The sequence below is a fragment of the Euprymna scolopes genome, chromosome 10 (genome assembly GCF_053919585.1).
Source record: "Euprymna scolopes isolate OS-2025 chromosome 10, ASM5391958v1, whole genome shotgun sequence".
NCBI lineage: Eukaryota > Metazoa > Mollusca > Cephalopoda > Sepiida > Sepiolidae > Euprymna > Euprymna scolopes.
In genome coordinates, this window is record NC_136491.1 from 30,849,635 (window position 1) to 30,868,982 (window position 19,348).

General features: G+C 34.8%; 1 protein-coding gene across 8 annotated transcripts in view; it reads right to left on the reverse strand.

Moving 5' to 3' along the window:
• The window catches only part of LOC145285901 (serine--tRNA synthetase-like protein Slimp), a 378,960-nt gene that overhangs the window by 74,469 nt on the left and 285,143 nt on the right, over positions 1-19,348 (reverse strand). For all 8 annotated transcript variants that reach the window (XM_080134374.1, XM_080134369.1, XM_080134372.1 and 5 more), the window contains one exon: positions 15,015-15,067. In XM_080134374.1, coding sequence (XP_079990500.1) covers positions 15,015-15,067 — 53 coding nt within the window. The remainder of the gene's footprint in view (positions 1-15,014; positions 15,068-19,348) is intronic.

The window sequence follows — 19,348 nt, forward strand, 5'->3', positions numbered from 1 at the left end:
ACACTTTAATTTCCAACTTTGCCTCAAGGGTTCGGGTTCGATCCTCATACACACCTACCAAAACATTTTTTTTATTATTTTAACCCCCCCCCTCCCCGAAGTTTTGATTTACTCAAAACACCCGGGCATCGCCGGGTACCCCACGCTAGTCTATATATATATAAAAGCGAAAATGTGTGTATGTATGTATGTTTTTATGAGTGTTTGTGTGTCTGCTAAAAAATTTCGACTGACGCAACAAAAATTTACAAACTCAGTATCATATTGAAGCCCCATCCTTCGCATGAAAAATATCGTAAAATTGGCCAAAAACATTCATTTTTTAACCCCGAAATCGACAATTTTCGGCGGGGGGGGGTCAACAAAAACCGTCCCCTCGTAACGACGACCGGTTCTACGCATGCGTCAGATGACGTCATGACCTGATTTACTTTAAATATTTGAAGAACTGACTAAATTTCATGTATGTTGCATTAGCTCAGTTGGTTAGCGCATTAGTTCATTATCGAAACGTTTTGGGTTCGAATCATGGTGTGAGATGTCTTTCTTTTCTTTTTTTTGATTTTTTAAATTTAAATATTGAACCAGTGTTATTTAAGCCACTTTTCATGTAACGTTCGTTTTTCCTTTTTTTATTTTACTTCGGTATATTGTTAGCGACACCCAAAAACACCAGGGTACCCACCGATTTTTTAAATTTTAATATCGAAACAGGCTTATTTAAGCCATTTTTCACATGTTTTTTTTTTTTTTCTTTTTGGTTTTAACATTCGTTTTTCTGTTTTCTTTTTTGTTTTTTCGATTTTACATTTAAAATCGTTCATTTGCCTTACGTCAGTTTTTTTGTCTTTTTTTTCTCGATGTTTTGATTACCCCCCCCCCCGCTTAAGTTTTAACGTTCGTTTTTATGTTTTCTTTTTTTTACTTTGCTTATAACAAACAAACCTGGTGGCTGACCTCATTAGCTGAATAGCTATTGCTTACGTCATCATTGTCTTAACGCTCGCACAAAATCTTGCAGGCACCTGTCAACTTTGTTCTTACTTAAATAAATTCAAACATCTTTCAGTAACTCATTCTGGCTGGCCGAACGGTCCATGTTTTTTTCACATTTTATTTTCAAACTTCGCCTCAGGGCTTCGGGTTCGATCCTATCAACCCCCCCCCCAGTTTCTTTTTTATTTAAGAGCACACACACCTCCAAACACCCGGGCAACGCCGGGTACTCCCACTAGTTTATATATATAAAAGCGAAAATGTATGTATGTGTGTTTGTATGTCTGCTAAAAACTTTCGACAGACCGAACAAAAATTCACAAACTTGGTCTAATATGAAAGATCCATCTTTCGCTCGACAAATATCGAAAAATTGGCCAAAAACGTTAATTTTTTCACACTGAAATCAGCAGTTTTCTATGGGGGGGGGGGGTCAGCAAAAACCGTCCTCTCATAACGAGATCGGTTCTATGCATGCATCAGACGACGTCATAACCTGATTTAGTTTAAATATTTGAAGAACTGACACAATTTCATGTACGTCGTGTTAGCTCAGTTGGTTAGAGCGTTGGGTCATTATCTAAAGGTTTTGGGTTCGAATCGTGATGTGAGATGTCTTTTTTTATTTTTAAAATTTTTATATTGAAGCAGGGTTATTTAAGCCATTTTTCACGGAACGTTCCTTTTTCTGTTTTTTTTTTTTACTTCGCTTATTCTTAGGTTTTCATTAACCCCCCCCCCCGACTTAACCAATCAAAATTAAAAATTATAGTAATCTATATATCTATAAAAGTGAGAATGTGCATGTGAGGACACTGCATGAATTAAAATATAATATTTATGCGTATTTTACCATCAGGCAATGCTAGTCTATATATAAAAGTGAGAATGTGTGTGTGTGTGATGACAACTCTCAACCTATATACTCAACGAATTTTTGATCTACACACTTGAAATTTGGTATATAAAATATTCAAACATGTGGAAATCTTTTTAATCGGTTTTCATCCAGAAAAAAAGGCTGCTAAGGGGGTCAAAATTTAAAAATTCGTACTTGGGTGTGTGTGGGGAGGTAATCTAATTTTTATCCGTTTGTCAACTGTTTCAAAACTGCGCATGCGTGAATCGTTCACATGATAGCTTCTTTATGTTAAGAATAAGTAGGTTTGGAAACACTTTTTAAAGATCGTGGCAAGCTGGCCCAATGGTTATCGCACGTGACTCACTGTCTTTAGGTTCTGGCTTCGATCTCAGTTTGAGTATTTTTTTTTTTTTTTTTTTTAACTTACAAGAAGTAAACTTCTAAGAAAAAACATAATACTCACCTACACACGTCTTAGTTTCTTTCCATTTATTTTTATTTCATTTTTTTTTTAAAGGAATTTAACATTACGTTTAACGCCGGGTACATATACTAGTAAAAAATAAAGATATAATATAGAGGATTAGAGTTGCAAATAGGAGTAAACAGAGTTCTTTCTTTATTCATTTCCGGAAAATGTCAATTTACTTATAAACTACTTACATTATTTATGTTTTGGTTTCAAATGTTGTCACAACCGAGAAGAGTAATGGGGATAAGCTCCCTCTCCCTAAAAAAAATACCCTCCTGGTGTGCATCTCAAATAACCTCTGACAATCAAGTCCAGCTCCTGGCCTTCTCCTGTGTTTATCTGCTAAGCTTGGCGAAATTGTTTATACTAACTGAGAGACGGAGCAAAGGCGATCCACTGGCATTTCGGGCAGGTGGGGGCTTGTCAACTTTGGATTGTAGCTAACCTAGGAGAAGATAACTTCGATTCAAAACCTCCGCTGCCTTGTGGGATTGCCTCCAAAATCTAAAATATTAACAACAATACAATAACACAAAATAAAACATTAATTATCTAAACATCTATTGAATTAAAACCAGTCACTTCAGGTAAGAGAGTGGGGGAGGGGCTTTAAATGACAGCCCGCCTAAGAGAAGGCAACTTTGATTCAAAACCTCCGCTGGCTTGCGGGATTACCCCATCAGGAGAAAGGCTAAGAGAGTAAACCCCAACATAAAATCCAGAAACAGTCCTTAAAGCAGCCTGACTTTATATTGTCATCACTAGCAACTCTTGCAGCACAGTTAAAGCCAAGCTGTATCGACTCTTGTCTTTTCCTTGGATACTCTGATTTTGCAGAGACAGGGGAGGGACTGCTGTACATTGACAGCTATTCTCCTATATCACCCTGTCCAGGCGATGTAGCTGCACTGCTACACCATAGTCTCCAGAAACGAACGGTTGTAAACGTTATTTATGTTTTGGAGTAACAGAAGATCTTTAGATCAATTGACACCCGGTACTTGTACTGGGCTGGTCACTGAAGTGTGGTGTCTGCACAGATACTGCACTCAAATTATTTGTCCTTAGTCAATGAAGGGGGAAACCCTTCTATGCTAAGGCAATTTTATTTTTGCAGAATCCCCTTTTGAGGGGAGCTGGTTATCTCCTAGATTAAACCGACCTTGTGTCACATTTTGTTTTGTGGAAACAAATAAATAACCAGTCGACACCCGGTACTTGTACTGGGCTGGTCACTGAAGTGTGGTGTCCGCACAGATGTTGCACTCAAATTAATTGTCCCTAGTCAATGGAGGAGGAAACTCTTCTATACTAAGGCAATTTTATTTTTGCAGCATCCCTTTTTGAGGGGAGCTGGTTATCTACCACATTAAAACAACTTTGTGGGAAACAAATAAATAACCAGAAGATCCTTACAAAGAAACGGGCTACACATTTAAAATATTACTTAAAATATATCAACATGGTATCTTTAAAAGAAATTCATAGAAAAGCCAACACCCATAGCATAGTCTCTATTAAATGACTATATAACAGCATTATTGTCCAATATGTTGTCAAAATCCGGCAAAAAAATGCTGACGTCTTGAGACAAACCTACATATTTTTGTTGTAGACACACCCTTCATGCTTCAGGACCTGTTTAACGCAAACATCATCCCACTCACTTAGATAACTTAAAAATAACCGTAATGAGATCATAATAGTCACACGACATAAATTTAAAAATCCAAAAAGCTGTTGAAATGTTGAATTTTAGACTAGTGCATGATTTATATTCCTAAATTTAATCCAGAATCCAAAGTGGTCTCCATATCAAATTTAATGCAATTCTACCTGATAGTTTGGGAGCATATAACTGTTTATAATTACCATCATTAATTTTTTTTTTTTTTTTTTAAATATACAGGGTGTTTCAAAAGTCTTGGGAACATTACAAGTTATTAAAAATCGTTATGTTCCCAAGACTTTTGAAACACCCTGTATATTAATAGTTCGCCACTTATCAAAACCTATTCAAAGATATTTTTGTGTTATTTCAATTATTCGGATTACTGTTCTCATCTTGAGTGTTATTTTAAAAAAAATTTCGGCTGATTTAATCTCTGACCTTCTTCAGATATATGAGGAGCCTTCAATAAGTTTTTTTTTTTTTTACAAAGGCATCACATTATCAAGGCCCAGAGGCCACTCAAGGATAAGGGTTAAAGAGTGTACAGTAGAAATTGGACAATATAGTAATCATTAGTAATGAAAATTTGGTAAATTTAATAACTTATATGGAACGGCTCATCAAGAACTTATTTACTTTAGACTTGAAGACAACCATATTGTAGTCAGCCGGAAAGCAGGAAAACGGAAGACAATTCCACAGGCGTGCAGTTCTAAGAAAGAAGCTTTGTTCATGGAATCTACGTTTAGGTTTAGGCACAGATAAAGAGTGGGGGAAATTATTGATAGTGTTTACAGCTAGACGAGTGTTTCTTGTGAAAGTTTGGCGAGGGGGGACCATAGAATGAAGCTCAGTTGAACACTTTCCATGAAAATAACGATACATCAGAGACAAACTCGCAACATCTCTTCTGTGAGATAGAGGTTGCAAGGAGGAGAAAAGGACATCTCCTACGAGGCTACGAAGTCTATTTTGAACTCTATCAAGGCAGGACAAGTCCTTTCTAGCAGCTCCTGCCCAGATGTGGCAACAGTATTCCATCCTTGGACGTACCTGGCTCTTATATAGGTAGAGAATAGCATCAGCAGTGAGATATCTACTGGATCGATAGAAAGATCCCACCATTTTTCCAGCGGCCTTGGCAACAGATTTGATATACGTGTTCCATTTAAGATCAGGAGTAATGGTCAAGCCCAGAAGCTTGTCAAAACTTGAGGCCTCCTGAAGACGAGAGCCATTCATTTCAATTGATGACAAATGTGAATTAGAATGTTGATGATGTAAAGAGAGAAGCTTGGTTTTAGATGCATTAAAAGTAACCAGCCACTCCTTTCCCCATTGTACTACGTGCTCAAGATCAGAGGAGAGAGAATTGGAGAGAACTTGGTCGTTTACTGTCTTAGATGTGCTACCATAAATGGTAGTGTCGTCAGCATAAATGTCTACAAATGATGTAAGGATATGATTTGGAAGATCATTAATGTAGATCAGGAAAAGAGTTGGGCCCAGGATGGATCCCTGAGGGACACCGGCATTAATACTGTGAGCTTCTGATTTTTGCCCCTCAACTACTACTCTTATGAACCTATCAGAAAGAAATGATTTAATAATTGAGAAGACTTTTCCAGCTATACCATAGCTAGCGATCTTATGAAGTAAACCTTTATGCCATACCCTATCAAAGGCTTTAGATATGTCAAGAGCAATTGCCCTAGAAAGATTGCCACCGTCGAGAGATTTGCTAATCCTATGCGATATAACTGTAAGGACATCTGCTGTAGATCTAGCAGAACGGAAACCATATTGAGTGTCACTAAGAAGGTTATTTTTGTTGAGATGTTTGATTACTTCTGTATTTAACACAGATTCTAGCAACTTACTCATGACGCAGAGGAGACTTATTGGCCTGTACTGAGAGGGGGATGAGCGATCACCTGAATTCTTAAATACAGGGCATACTAATGAGATTTTCCAGGGAGATGGGAAACTATTCTCCTTAAGACAACGTTTAAACAGTTTTGTAAGTATGGGCGCTAATTCAAGTTGAAGTTTTTTGAGTACTATAATTGGAATACCATCAGGGCCAGTTGCTTTACTCGAATCAAGGTTTTTGATTAGCTTCGCAACATCACGTACAGATATACGTATATCACATGTTTTTTGTTTTTTTTTATAATTCAGTATGTTCTTGCTATACATCTTATGACCAATTTTTATGATTTCAAGTTCAAATGAACAGCTACAGCAGGAATTGGAATACACCCTACTAAAGCCTGATTGCCACAGCTGGTGAATTTCAAAAATGCAATCTGGGCATTGGGACACTTTAGAAGAACGATATGCAATGATATTCTGTTTTAAACTTAGAAAAAATGCCACTAAAATGTATGGAATGCTTCAGACTGCTTTTGGACCATCTTTCATGAATCGAGCATTAGTTTTTGAGTGGCATAAGAGAGTCAAGGAAGGCAAAGGGTTTGAGGGATGATGAGAGATGTGGGAGAAGTAAGGAAGTCAGAACACCAGAGATGATTGGCCAAATAAAGAATTTCATGGATAAGGATTGTCGTGTGTCTATAAAGGCAATAAGTGCACAGTTTGATGTGGAACTGAAGATACGGAAGATTTGCACAAAGTTTATCCCAAGGCTGCTCAAAGAAGATCAGAAAGAAAAACGTTGTCATGGGCATCAAGATAGTTCTTCACCCTCCCTATAGTCCAGACCATTGCTTCCTGTAACTGTACTTGTACTGGGCTGGTCACTGAAGTGTGATGTCCGCACAGATGTTGCACTCAAATTAATTGTCCTTAGTCAATGGAGGAGGAAACCCTTCTATACTAAGGCAATTTTATTTTTGCAGCATCCCTTTTTGAGGGGAGCTGGTTATCTACCACATTAAAACAACTTTGTGGGAAACAAATAAATAACCAGAAGATCCTTACAAAGAAACGGGCTACACATTTAAAATATTACTTAAAATATATCAACATGGTATCTTTAAAAGAAATTCATAGAAAAGCCAACACCCATAACATAGTCTCTATTAAATGACTATATAACAGCATTATTGTCCAATATGTTGTCAAAATCCGGCAAAAAAATGCTGACGTCTTGAGACAAACCTACATATTTTTGTTGTAGACACACCCTTCATGCTTCAGGACCTGTTTAACGCAAACATCATCCTACTCACTTAGATAACTTAAAAATAACCGTAATGAGATCATGACACTCACACGACATAAATTTAAAAATCCAAAAAGCTGTTGAAATGTTGAATTTTAGACTAGTGCATGATTTATATTCCTAAATTTAATCCAGAATCCAAAGTGGTCTCCATATCAAATTTAATGCAATTCTACCTGATAGTTTGGGAGCATATAACTGTTTATAATTACCATCATTAATTTTTTTTTTTTTTTTTAAATATACAGGGTGTTTCAAAAGTCTTGGGAACATTACAAGTTATTAAAAATCGTTATGTTCCCAAGACTTTTGAAACACCCTGTATATTAATAGTTCGCCACTTATCAAAACCTATTCAAAGATATTTTTGTGTTATTTCAATTATTCGGATTACTGTTCTCATCTTGAGTGTTATTTTAAAAAAAATTTCGGCTGATTTAATCTCTGACCTTCTTCAGATATATGAGGAGCCTTCAATAAGTTGTTTTTTTTTTACAAAGGCATCACCACATTATCAAGGCCCAGAGGCCACTCAAGGATAAGGGTTAAAGAGTGTACAGTAGAAATTGGTCAATATAGTAATCATTAGTAATGAAAATTTGGTAAATTTAATAACTTATATGGAACGGCTCATCAAGAACTTATTTACTTTAGACTTGAACACAACCATATTGTAGTCAGCCGGAAAGCAGGAAAACGGAAGACAATTCCACAGGCGTGCAGTTCTAAGAAAGAAGCTTTGTTCATGGAATCTACGTTTAGGTTTAGGCACAGATAAAGAGTGGGGGAAATTATTGATAGTGTTTACAGCTAGACGAGTGTTTCTTGTGAAAGTTTGGCGAGGGGGGACCATAGAATGAAGCTCAGTTGAACACTTTCCATGAAAATAATGATACATCAGAGACAAACTCGCAACATCTCTTCTGTGAGATAGAGGTTGCAAGGAGGAGAAAAGGACATCTCCTACGAAGCTACGAAGTCTATTTTGAACTCTATCAAGGCAGGACAAGTCCTTTCTAGCAGCTCCTGCCCAGATGATAAGTTTACGTTTTTTTGTTTTTTTTTATAATTCAGTATGTTCTTGCTATACATCTTATGACCAATTTTTATGATTTCAAGTTCAAATGAACAGCTACAGCAGGAATTGGAATACACCCTACTAAAGCCTGGTGAATTTCAAAAATGCAATCTGGGCATTGGGACACTTTAGAAGAACGATATGCAATAAAATTCTGTTTTAAACTTAGAAAAAATGCCACTAAAATGTATGGAATGCTTCAGACTGCTTTTGGACCATCTTTCATGAATCGAGCATTAATTTTTGAGTGGCATAAGAGAGTCAAGGAAGGCAAAGGGTTTGAGGGATGATGAGAGATGTGGGAGAAGTAAGGAAGTCAGAACACCAGAGATGATTGGCCAAATAAAGAATTTCATGGATAAGGATTGTCGTGTGTCTATAAAGGCAATAAGTGCACAGTTTGATGTGGAACTGAAGATACGGAAGATTTGCACAAAGTTTATCCCAAGGCTGCTCAAAGAAGATCAGAAAGAAAAACGTTGTCATGGGCATCAAGATAGTTCCTCACCCTCCCTATAGTCCAGACCTTGCTTCCTGTAACTTTTGGTTATTCCTTAAGCTCAAGGGAAAACTTCGAGGCTGTCGTTATGAGACAATTGAAGAGATGAAAGAGGCTGTGACGAGAGTCATTGACACGCTCACACAAGAGAACTTCTATGGGGCCTTCCAGAAGTTGTTGGAATGGTACAACAAGTGAATTGCAGCCAGAGGAGATTACTTCGAAAGGGGGTCTAGAGTTTCATGCGTGTACTATCAATCAAAATACCCAGAAAAATAAGCCTGGAAACTTATTGAAGGCACCCCGTATTCTCTTCATTGTTCAATCATCCCTTTTCAAATCCTTAGAAATTTCTACCTATTTACAATCTCTCCCCACGGGACAGAGTTAGACACCAGGGTCGTTTTTTTAACGTGGAGAAAAGGTACAAAAATAAAAATTGTCTCAGTCGTGAAGGATTTCTCCTCCACTGAAAGAGAACGAGAAATGGAAGTGCCGCATCTGAAGACCAGATACTACACTTTGATCTTAGCCAAATGTTCTTTTGCTAATTTCTTTGATTATATAATTCTTTTCATTCTTTGTTTGTCCTTTTTTTTTTTTTTTTTCACGAATCATAATACTAAATTCTACTTCTTGTAAATAATCTCTTGACAAAAAAAAAAAAATAAATATCAATCCGATATTGAAAACTAAGACTTAATAGCTTTCACGCTTACTACCTACATGTTGCGGTTTAAATGTTGAAAGAAGAACGAGACGGCTTGGAAACAATGAAATGAAATATATATTAACAGAAAATACAGAAACATATTGGTTCGAGTGGAACTCCGCTTAATTGGAAGAACAAAATACTACCCCTTCCAAGTCTCAGATCCAAACTACTCGATAGCAAAAACTGGCTACCGGAAGTGATGTCAAGAATAGTTCATCGCCAGAATCTATAGGGGTGCCACTCCAACACTATACATAATAATACAAATTTTTTCATCGGATAACACATATTTCTGAATTTCACATAAAATATTTGACAATACCTCTTTTATATGTAATCTCTAGACGCAGTTTATATCTTCAAATGTTTATTCATGGAAGTTATTTTTATTATTTTGTTTTATGGCATATCAACCTATTCTGTGTTATTTAATGTCGAATCCAGTAATTTTGATAAAAGTTGTTATGCTTCGAATACTTTATATTTTTTAATATTTATTCATGGAGTTTGGTTTTGATTTTTTTTTTTTTTTCGTTGTATAGGAAAGCTGTTGTTTTTGATTTTGTCTTTGCAGAACATGATTGAGTTTTGCAAAGGGAAATAAAAAAAACAATAACATTAACACTTAGTGAATTTTAGATCAGAATTTGGTGAACTATTCAGTTTAGTTAGGAGATGGGGTACTTGTTTACATTGGTGAATTTTTAAACCAACACATTTCTGGTTAAAACATTATTTTGTACTTACAAGCCATGGCAAAATGAGTATAAATTCCAAATATTACAAAAAAAAATGAAGATAATGTGTTGGATAATGTATTTAAAACAAAAAAATCAGCCACAATTATGTTCTGAAATGCATTGGTTCAAAATTGGCGGATCCATAATTTGTCAATTTAAGTCAAGGGTTATCTTTCTTGTTTCTTTCTTGTTTCTCATACTGAATTTGTCGCACATTAATGCATGCAATGGCCTTGCTGTTTAAACAAGCTCAGCAACCACGGCTTTTCAAATTGTAAAGCCATGGTAACCTCGGGAAGACAAGTAAAGACGATAGTTTCCCTGTTGCTTTCCATCTTGATGATGAAGAAGTGTATCTCCACTCCCACTGCCACCCCCGTGAATTAAACATGCCACCAGAAACCAACCTGAAATTTACTATGAAGCGGCACAGTGCATACAGCATCTAGCCTTCCCAAATAGTCACTCATCTGGTAATGACCAGGCCCATTGTTGCTTAACCAGAGATCTGGCAATAATTGGTGTGTCAATGTGATTATGCACATTAAAACAGACAATAAAACTCGATAACTTAATAAATTCTATTTTTACTTGTAATTATTTTTCTACTGGATTATTTTTCGAAATTTATACTAATTTTGCACGTAAGTATGTAATGATGTTTTCATTTAAGATGTGAGGGTTTAAAATCAATGTAAACAAACACCAGGAATGGACCCACGGTGTAAGTTATAATAAAATATATTTAAAAAAAAAAAAATGTCTTTGTCATTTTTTGCTTATTCATAAGCTACGTCGGACACAACACAACGAAAAAGTGTAATCATAGATCAAGACAAGATGGAGAAAAATTGCTAGTCAGCCAGTCATTTTTTCAGGCCTCCGTTTGTCAACACAATATGGACATAGAATGAGCAAGCAATTGAAACATGTGGTCCTCATAGCATCTGACTACACGGCTTCTATTTTTAATAGATGCATAAAAAATGGGTTTGTACAAAAGGAGAAAAAACTATGGTATACGAATGTTGCCATGTTAAAAAATAAATTCTTTTTGGCTATTTGCTTCATATATATACAACATCCATCGTTGTGTAATAGTCTATTACAATTAGCAGCTGTGTTCTAAAATTCATAATGATAATGTTAATTAGTTTAGGGGTGAATCCTATATATATATATATATATATATATATATATATATACTCGGGTGTTGGTTATTTAAAAGTAATAGACTAATGAATTCAACGAGGTTGTTATATAGTGCTCAATAAAAAGAGCTAATAATACTTGTTTATTGTTATATAAACATGTTTACATCCCGCTGCCACAAACAGCCATTTCCTGTTTGTAGCAGCGGGATGTAAACATGTTTATTTAACAATAAACAAGTATTATATATATATAAAGGAGCGGGGGGGGGGGCTTTACCCGGTCATAAAATATGCTTAAATATGATATTTTAATTTATCCAGATTTCGTATATATTATTATAGTCGTGATTTCAAAAGTAAAAAAAAAAAAGTATTTGGGTGCCATCAGCTAGAATCTAAACTGAAAGCAAAGCTGTGTAGCATTCAAAGCTGGCGATGTTATTACAGTACCAACGCGACACACATATAAACCTATTAAAAATCAAAAATAAACTAAGATGAATGTACAAAATGTATAGTGATTTTTTTTAATTTTGACCCATTTTTGACCCCTTAAAAACTATTTTAGCCAGCTAAAGATCCATAAAAGAACAGTCCATATAAAATCCAATCATTTGAGACCCTTAGCACCGCTCTGCGATTTTTAGTTTCGGGAGAGATAGAGTTTGAATATATAGAGACAGACAGACAGACATAGAGCCTTTTAAATATTAGATGATAATTAGTTTAATATCAAATATACATAAATGTATACATTATAGATTTGACCGTTATCGATATTATCCAAGTAAATAAATATAGACTATAAATAATAAAGAAAATATTTAATAAAATATTTTCATGCTAATGTATATCAATACAAATACAATTTATTAATACGTGAATTTTATGTTGCTGACTCTACATTAAAATTCAAACACAGTGCAACAAATTGACAATAACTGCTATTTCTCTTCAAATTATAGATTTCGTAATCATGCCCATATTCCTTCATTTTCTTTGTAAGTTGATCAGTTCTTTTTCTTCTGATGAGTTAAGGGCAGAATAAATTTAAAAATTGATATACTAATTGCATGAATGATTCTGCGCTATGAAACAGGTGCTGTCGATAATTGAACATTTTAACATAATAAATGCTAAAATCGTGAACATCTTGAAATTTGGAATACAGACTTTTATCATATATATATATATATATATATATATATATATATATATGATAAAAGTCTGTATTCCAAATTCTAGTGTCTGTAGGTATTTAATTATTATAATAAAAAAATAATTATGACAGCCCCTTTAAGAAATTCGTTTCTTATCGTTGAGCACTTTCCGTTGAATTAAAAGTCGGTCAATTTAGCTCTTATGCGTAGATCATCGTATAACGATTTGATCACTGTCTTTCTGACGTAATGAACATTTAAATTAAAATGTTTAAAATTCAACGCTATTTCACACGGTTAATGGTAGCCGAATGGATACGGCCTCCGCTACTCGAGCCAGAGATGTCTCGCGTCGCGGGGTTCGAATCGTTCGACTGGTAGTAATCGTGACACCCTGCACTGAAGAATCCCGAAAGGATGAAACACTAGTGTCTGTAGGTATTTAATTATTATAATAAAAAAATAATTATATATATATATATATATATATATACATATACACACACAGTACTTTGAAGATAATAGACTAAAAACCCCTAGGGGCCCCTTTTACCAACAAACTCATCAGGAGTTAATCATTGGTAATTTCAAAAGATGCAAAAGAAAAAAAAAAAAAAATTAAATTTTCATGCAAGAGCAAATAAAAGTTTAAAAAAATACAAGTTAAATGATTTTGAGAGTTAATCTGGTGCAATATTCTGAAACCATCCATTTTATAGACATTGGAACAAGATGGATTTTCAATTAGATGTTCGCCAATGGCAGATTCCAAGGCAGAAGAAGGGCAAAAACGATGTGGTTTGTCCAGTCTAATTTCTGCCGGTATATCTTGGTGGATGCGTGTCTGCAAATTCAAAGAGGTTCGACCCACATAGCCAACAGCGCACTGGCAATTGAATTCATAAATAACATTGTTTTGTGTTATGTGGGGCAAATTGTCTTTTGTGACCAGGGGGAATGAAGATTTTGCACCAAAAACCAATCAGGAAACCAACGGGAAACAATTTGCTACAGACTTAACAATCCGTCTGCCCAAATACTGACCAGCAACTCTAATCCAAGGTAGTTTTAAAGAAACAGGGCACTTGGATAGACACAGAGCTATAGAAGAATTGTATTTTTCTACTTGATTATTAATAATATAATTAATCAAATTCTCTGGATAATCATTATGCATGAAAATGTCTTTGACAGTATTCAATTAGTCTTCAAAGAACAAATTCTAAAGGCTCTATACACCAATGTCTTAATAAGCTCTATTTTTCTAGAAGTAGGCACAAATGAGTGATAATCCATATAAAGATCGGTGAAATCCTGATGAGTTTGCTGACGAAAGGGGCCCGTAGGTTTTTTTATATTATTTTCAAAACGCTGTATAGTTTTTGCACCATTAAAAAGATATATATATATATATATATATACTCGGGTTTTTTTATATTCAAAAGTAATGGACTAATGAATTCAACGAGGTTGTTAGATAGTGCTCAATAAAAAGAGCTGATAATACTTGTTTATTGTTATATAAACATGCTCACATCCCGCTGCTACAAATAGCCACTTGTTTCAATCAAACAACAGATATCATCAGGCAGCGACTTGACTATTCAAAAGTTCAATGAATAATATATATATATATATAGTAATTTATAAAATATATATGGCGATTAAGCTACACTGAATATTCCGAATCGCCATATATATTTTATAAATTACTAACTAGCTCTATCTACGTATTGAGCACTTTTGAAGTAAATACTTAAAGTTTATGCATAAATTTATACTTTCGTATATTAATTTTATGTGAGTAAATTAAGTAGTTATATATATATAATGTGTGTGTGAGGACAACCCTCAATCTATATACTCAACGAATTTTTGATCTACTGACTTGAAATTTGGTATATAGGATATTCAGAGATGTGGAAAACGTTTTAATCCGTTTTCATTTGAAAAAGAAAAAGGGCTGCTAAGGAGTCAAAATTGAAAAATTCGTATGTAGGAGTCATTTGATTTTTTATTGTTTTCTAACTGTTTCACGAATGCACATGCATGAATATTTCACTTTCCAGATTGCTTAGTTTGAAAACACCTTTTGAAGATGGTATCACGCTGGTATAATGGCCATTGTACTTGACTCTCACTGTCATAAGGTTTGGCTTTCGATCTTAATTCGAGTATTTCTGCATTTCTACTTACGAGAAGTGAATGATTTAGAAAAAAAAACATAATACTTGCATGCACATGTGTCAGCTTCTGTATGAATTAAAATATAATATTTATGCATATTTTACCACCGGGCAACGCCAGGCGGCCTTAGTGTGTGTGTATATATATATATATATATATATATATATATATATGTGTATATATATATATATATATATATATATATATATATATATATATAGAGAGAGAGAGAGAGAGAGAGAGAGAGAGAGAGAGAGAGAGAGAGGAAGAGAAAGTAAAATAAGAAACTCACTTTTGTTGTCTGGGCAGCTTCGTATAGACCAAGATCAGGAAAACTGGGTGAAGCTGTTAAAAAAAACAAAAAAACATTAAATATTTTTTTATGACCATTGTGATATAATGCAGTTTCATACAATGCTAAAACCAGCAAATTTTTAGCTTTGCTTTACGTATAAATTTGCTAACATATTTCTTTCCTCTGAAAAGAATAATTTTGCATTCTCTGAGACTCCGCAGAATAAGGATTTATTAATTATCTTTGTTTGAGATATTCTGCTGAGACATATAAATTTTAATTTATGATTTACGCACGCCCCCCCCCCATATATATATATATATATATATATATATATATATATATATATATATATATGTATATATATATATATATATATATATATATATATACACACACACACATATATATATATGAAACAGGTGCTGTCAAAATTTATCTGTACTCCTATAAAGTTGGGGATTTGTAACGATGTTACTTGCCCGGGCAATGCCAATTCACCTTGCTACAGGCTAAGAGTTGGGTGGGGTGTTCGACATGGGATATGAGAAATTTATCTTTTTCTCCAAAAGTCTGGAATATGTTTTATTGTTGATATGAGAAGCAGAAACGACAAGTGAAGTTGACATAGCGACGAGAGGTCTGCTCTCTTGGCTGGAAAAAGGTTGTCATAAAGTCACCTGGTCTAGTTAAATGTCAAGACCACCAAGTAAGCGGGGGAAACGAAACTTGGAAAATGTGCGAGTGAGCTGATAAGTTAGTTTGGACATATAAATAAATAAACTGACTTGGAGAGAAAAGCAATTTGAGTTGAAGAGAGAGAAAGAAAAAGGGGGAAAAAAAGAATATAAAACAGTGGGAAAGAGATCCAGAGGAAAAAAAAAGAAAGAAAAGTAATCTTCAAATGACAGAGGGGGGAAGAGGCCAGATTTATAAAAACAATTGTCTTTTTAGAAATAGAGTCTTTTACTGGTTAGCATTGAAGAGTGCAGATCACCGTGGCCTCCCGGTGAGGAGGGGGGGGGGGGCAGAAACTCCCATAAGAGCTAAGTTGAAAAGCTCTTGTTCTTACCTGGGAAATTAGCTAACCGAACTTAAGTTGTAACAACCTGCACCAGGAAGTCATTAAGAACTCTTAGCTGTCCATGTACAAAGTTTACCATGAAGATTTTTCTTTAAAATAATTATTTTTGTTCACAAGAAATGCTCTGAGTTATTTTTTTAACTGTTGAATTGAAACACATTTTGTTACAGCACCGATGCCAACCTGCAGCTGAGAAGGGCAGCATACAAGCCATTTATCAGAGCATCTACGAAGGATGAACCCAACCCCAGCATCTGACGATGAACGGCCACATAAACTTAGGGCCATGCATGTTTCGCGTGCCTTGAGCAGTAGAGATGTATTTTCCAGTGACCAGTGAGGGTCTGGTCACTCTGGAGGGGTCCACCACTAGACGATTAAGAATATAGCCCTGCCGGGTTGCATCTAGGGTCCTGTGAGCCGGGAGCGACGAACACAGCCAGAGTATGCTCCCGTTAACCAGGATAGCAACAGGATGTGTCCCCGATGAGGGGAATAGTGTTATAGGTTTAGTGGACTGATATTCATATTAAAAACACTTTTTTCTATTTGTTTATTTATTTATTTACTTCCCCACTAATCAAATTAGTCACAAGGCCGTTTTTAATGTGTAAAGTGAGGAGAGGGGGACCAGTTCCCTCGAGAGGGAACTGGTTAGTGACAATTGGTATGAAGGGTTTCCCCTACATTGACCAAAACTGATTGCAATGGTCTGATATATAGGCTTGCCCCCACATATAACTTTGATTGCAATATCTGCCGGAACAGATGGTATTTATTTGCTCCCCCACTGAGCAAATTAGGCACAAGGCCGTTTTTAATGTGAGGTAAAAACCAGCTCCCCTAAAAGTAGGCAAAAAGGGGGCACTCTGGTTACCAAAAATAATAATTGTCCCAGTATAGAGGGTTTCCCCTCCATTGACTGGTACAAATTATCTTAAGTGCAGTATCTGCCGGAACAGATACTACATTTTGATAATAATTTTTAAAAAAGATCTTGGCCTTCAGGCCAAGAAGAAAAAAGGCAAACCTTTTTTTCTGTTTTTTTTTTAAAGAAAATGTAGCTTAGTTATAAATGGTTCATGGAAGTGCATTCATCTGCAAAAGATCTAATTTGCATATTCTTTTAAACATTCATTTGAATTAATTCCCTATTAGTTTTTTTCAGTTTTCTTATGGGATGATCATCTTTAGTTAACTATTATGTATAATTATATTCATGCAGATATTCTACATGATTTATACTTGTGTAATATTTGTGTAAAAAAAATTATAGTAAACACAAACTTCTTTCTATATATATTTATATGTATGCATGTATATATTTGTTTAAAAAAATTTGCCTACCAAAACTCCTCTGTCAGATTTTGATCTACAGGCATGAAACTTTATATATAAGGTATTTGAACCCATGTGAAACTTTATATTTGCCTTTTAGCTAGGGAAAATTGGTGCAAAAGTGTGAAAATTAAAAAAAAAAAAAAAAAAAATGGAATTTGCCAGGTGATGGTCGAATGATGGCATTATAAATATGCATGCATAACATAATAGCTATTGGTTCACAGGCAGATACTGCAATCAGTTATATGTGGGGGCAACATGCCTTCATAGCTCAGTCATTAGCATCAAAGGAAAAAGTAAATCATAAGCTAAACGTTTTGGTTTTCGGTGGTGCACGAGTCATTTTTTTTTTAATTTTTTTAAATCATTACTATATATTTCGTCCATTATAATATAATAATAAATACGAAATCTGCATTAATCAAAATATCATATTTAAGCGTATGTTACGGCCAGGCAATGTTGGGCGGCCTCCTAGTTTACGTATAGTTTCATAAAAATGTAGTTCAATTAATAATTTACTGATCATGAAATACTATTATAATCCAAGCATTCATAGCATAATGGATAAAGTACTTTGTGAAATCCTGTTGCAAGTTACACTCTTCTGGAGGTTGAAGGCGCAATGGGTTGCAAAGGGTTGAATATTAAAGAGATGACGCTGAGTTCATATTAAAAGAGATATAATGGGGACATTCATATTGAAGAGTGGTGGCGGGGACATATACATAACAATGATGAGGGGGAGAGACATTTATACAGTTCTGTGGATTCTTATAACATATTAGTGAGGAGGAGAGATACATTTCTTGTAAAGGTTACATAAAGTTCATATTAAGATGATTAACACATTACCTTCAATTTGTGGAATGACGACGCGAAGACAACAGTTACAAAAATCGATGGTGATTCTTTATTTCATTGGACCGGTCGAATGATGATGATGTCAGGAATTCAAATTCGGGATCTACATAGTTTAATGTTCTTTCCTTCGTTTCCAAAGGACCCTGACTCCAACTATCTCTCTCTGACTACCAGACAACTGTTCTGCTTCAACTCGACTGCCCGACTCCTCTAATCTGACTAATTGTAGCTCCTATACTGAAAATCCCCTTTTTGCTATGACGTCAGAACTGTGGTTCTAAAACGTGACCAACTCACGTGGCTAAGCACACGTTTTCCAAACACACTTCTGCAAACAAAGAACTCTGAACTAACCTATTTTTTAACCTAACCTATTTTTTTACAATATATTTTTAATTTGTATGGTTCATTCTTTTTAGCTGACATTTTAATTCAGTTTTCATAAAAGAACGAACAATCAATTCTTTCTACAATACAAACAATATCGAACTATTTTATAATAGAATTTAACAATAGCTAATTTCTAACATTCCAATTTCTGAATCTTGCTGACAAGGTTCGAGTCTCGGCTTATCCTAATCTCATTTTCCACTTACCTAATGTTCTTCTTATTTACATGGAAAGGCGACAGCCTTTTTCCTGTAACAAATGTAGGTGACACTCAGAATACAATTGCTAATTATTGAGGACTTCCTCATTCAAGGCCAAAAATTGGCATCTTATATGTTCCAAATGTGCATGTCTGTTTTGCAAGCTTGAGCATGTTTCTTTTATTATTATGTACACATGTAATCACAAAGTTATGACATGACTGGTTCGTTGTATCACAGCTCTTCAGTGCAGCTAGACAAAGTTATGACATGATTTTCAAACCACCTTGTAAATACTTGTGTCTTAATGTTAGCTGAATAAAACTTCATAAGCTTTTCAGTGCTTTTTCAGCTTTTATTATATAATCATTATCTTATTTATTTATTTATTTTTTTACAAAGGAATCACCACTTATCAAGACCCAGAGACCACTCGGAGATAAGAGTTAAAT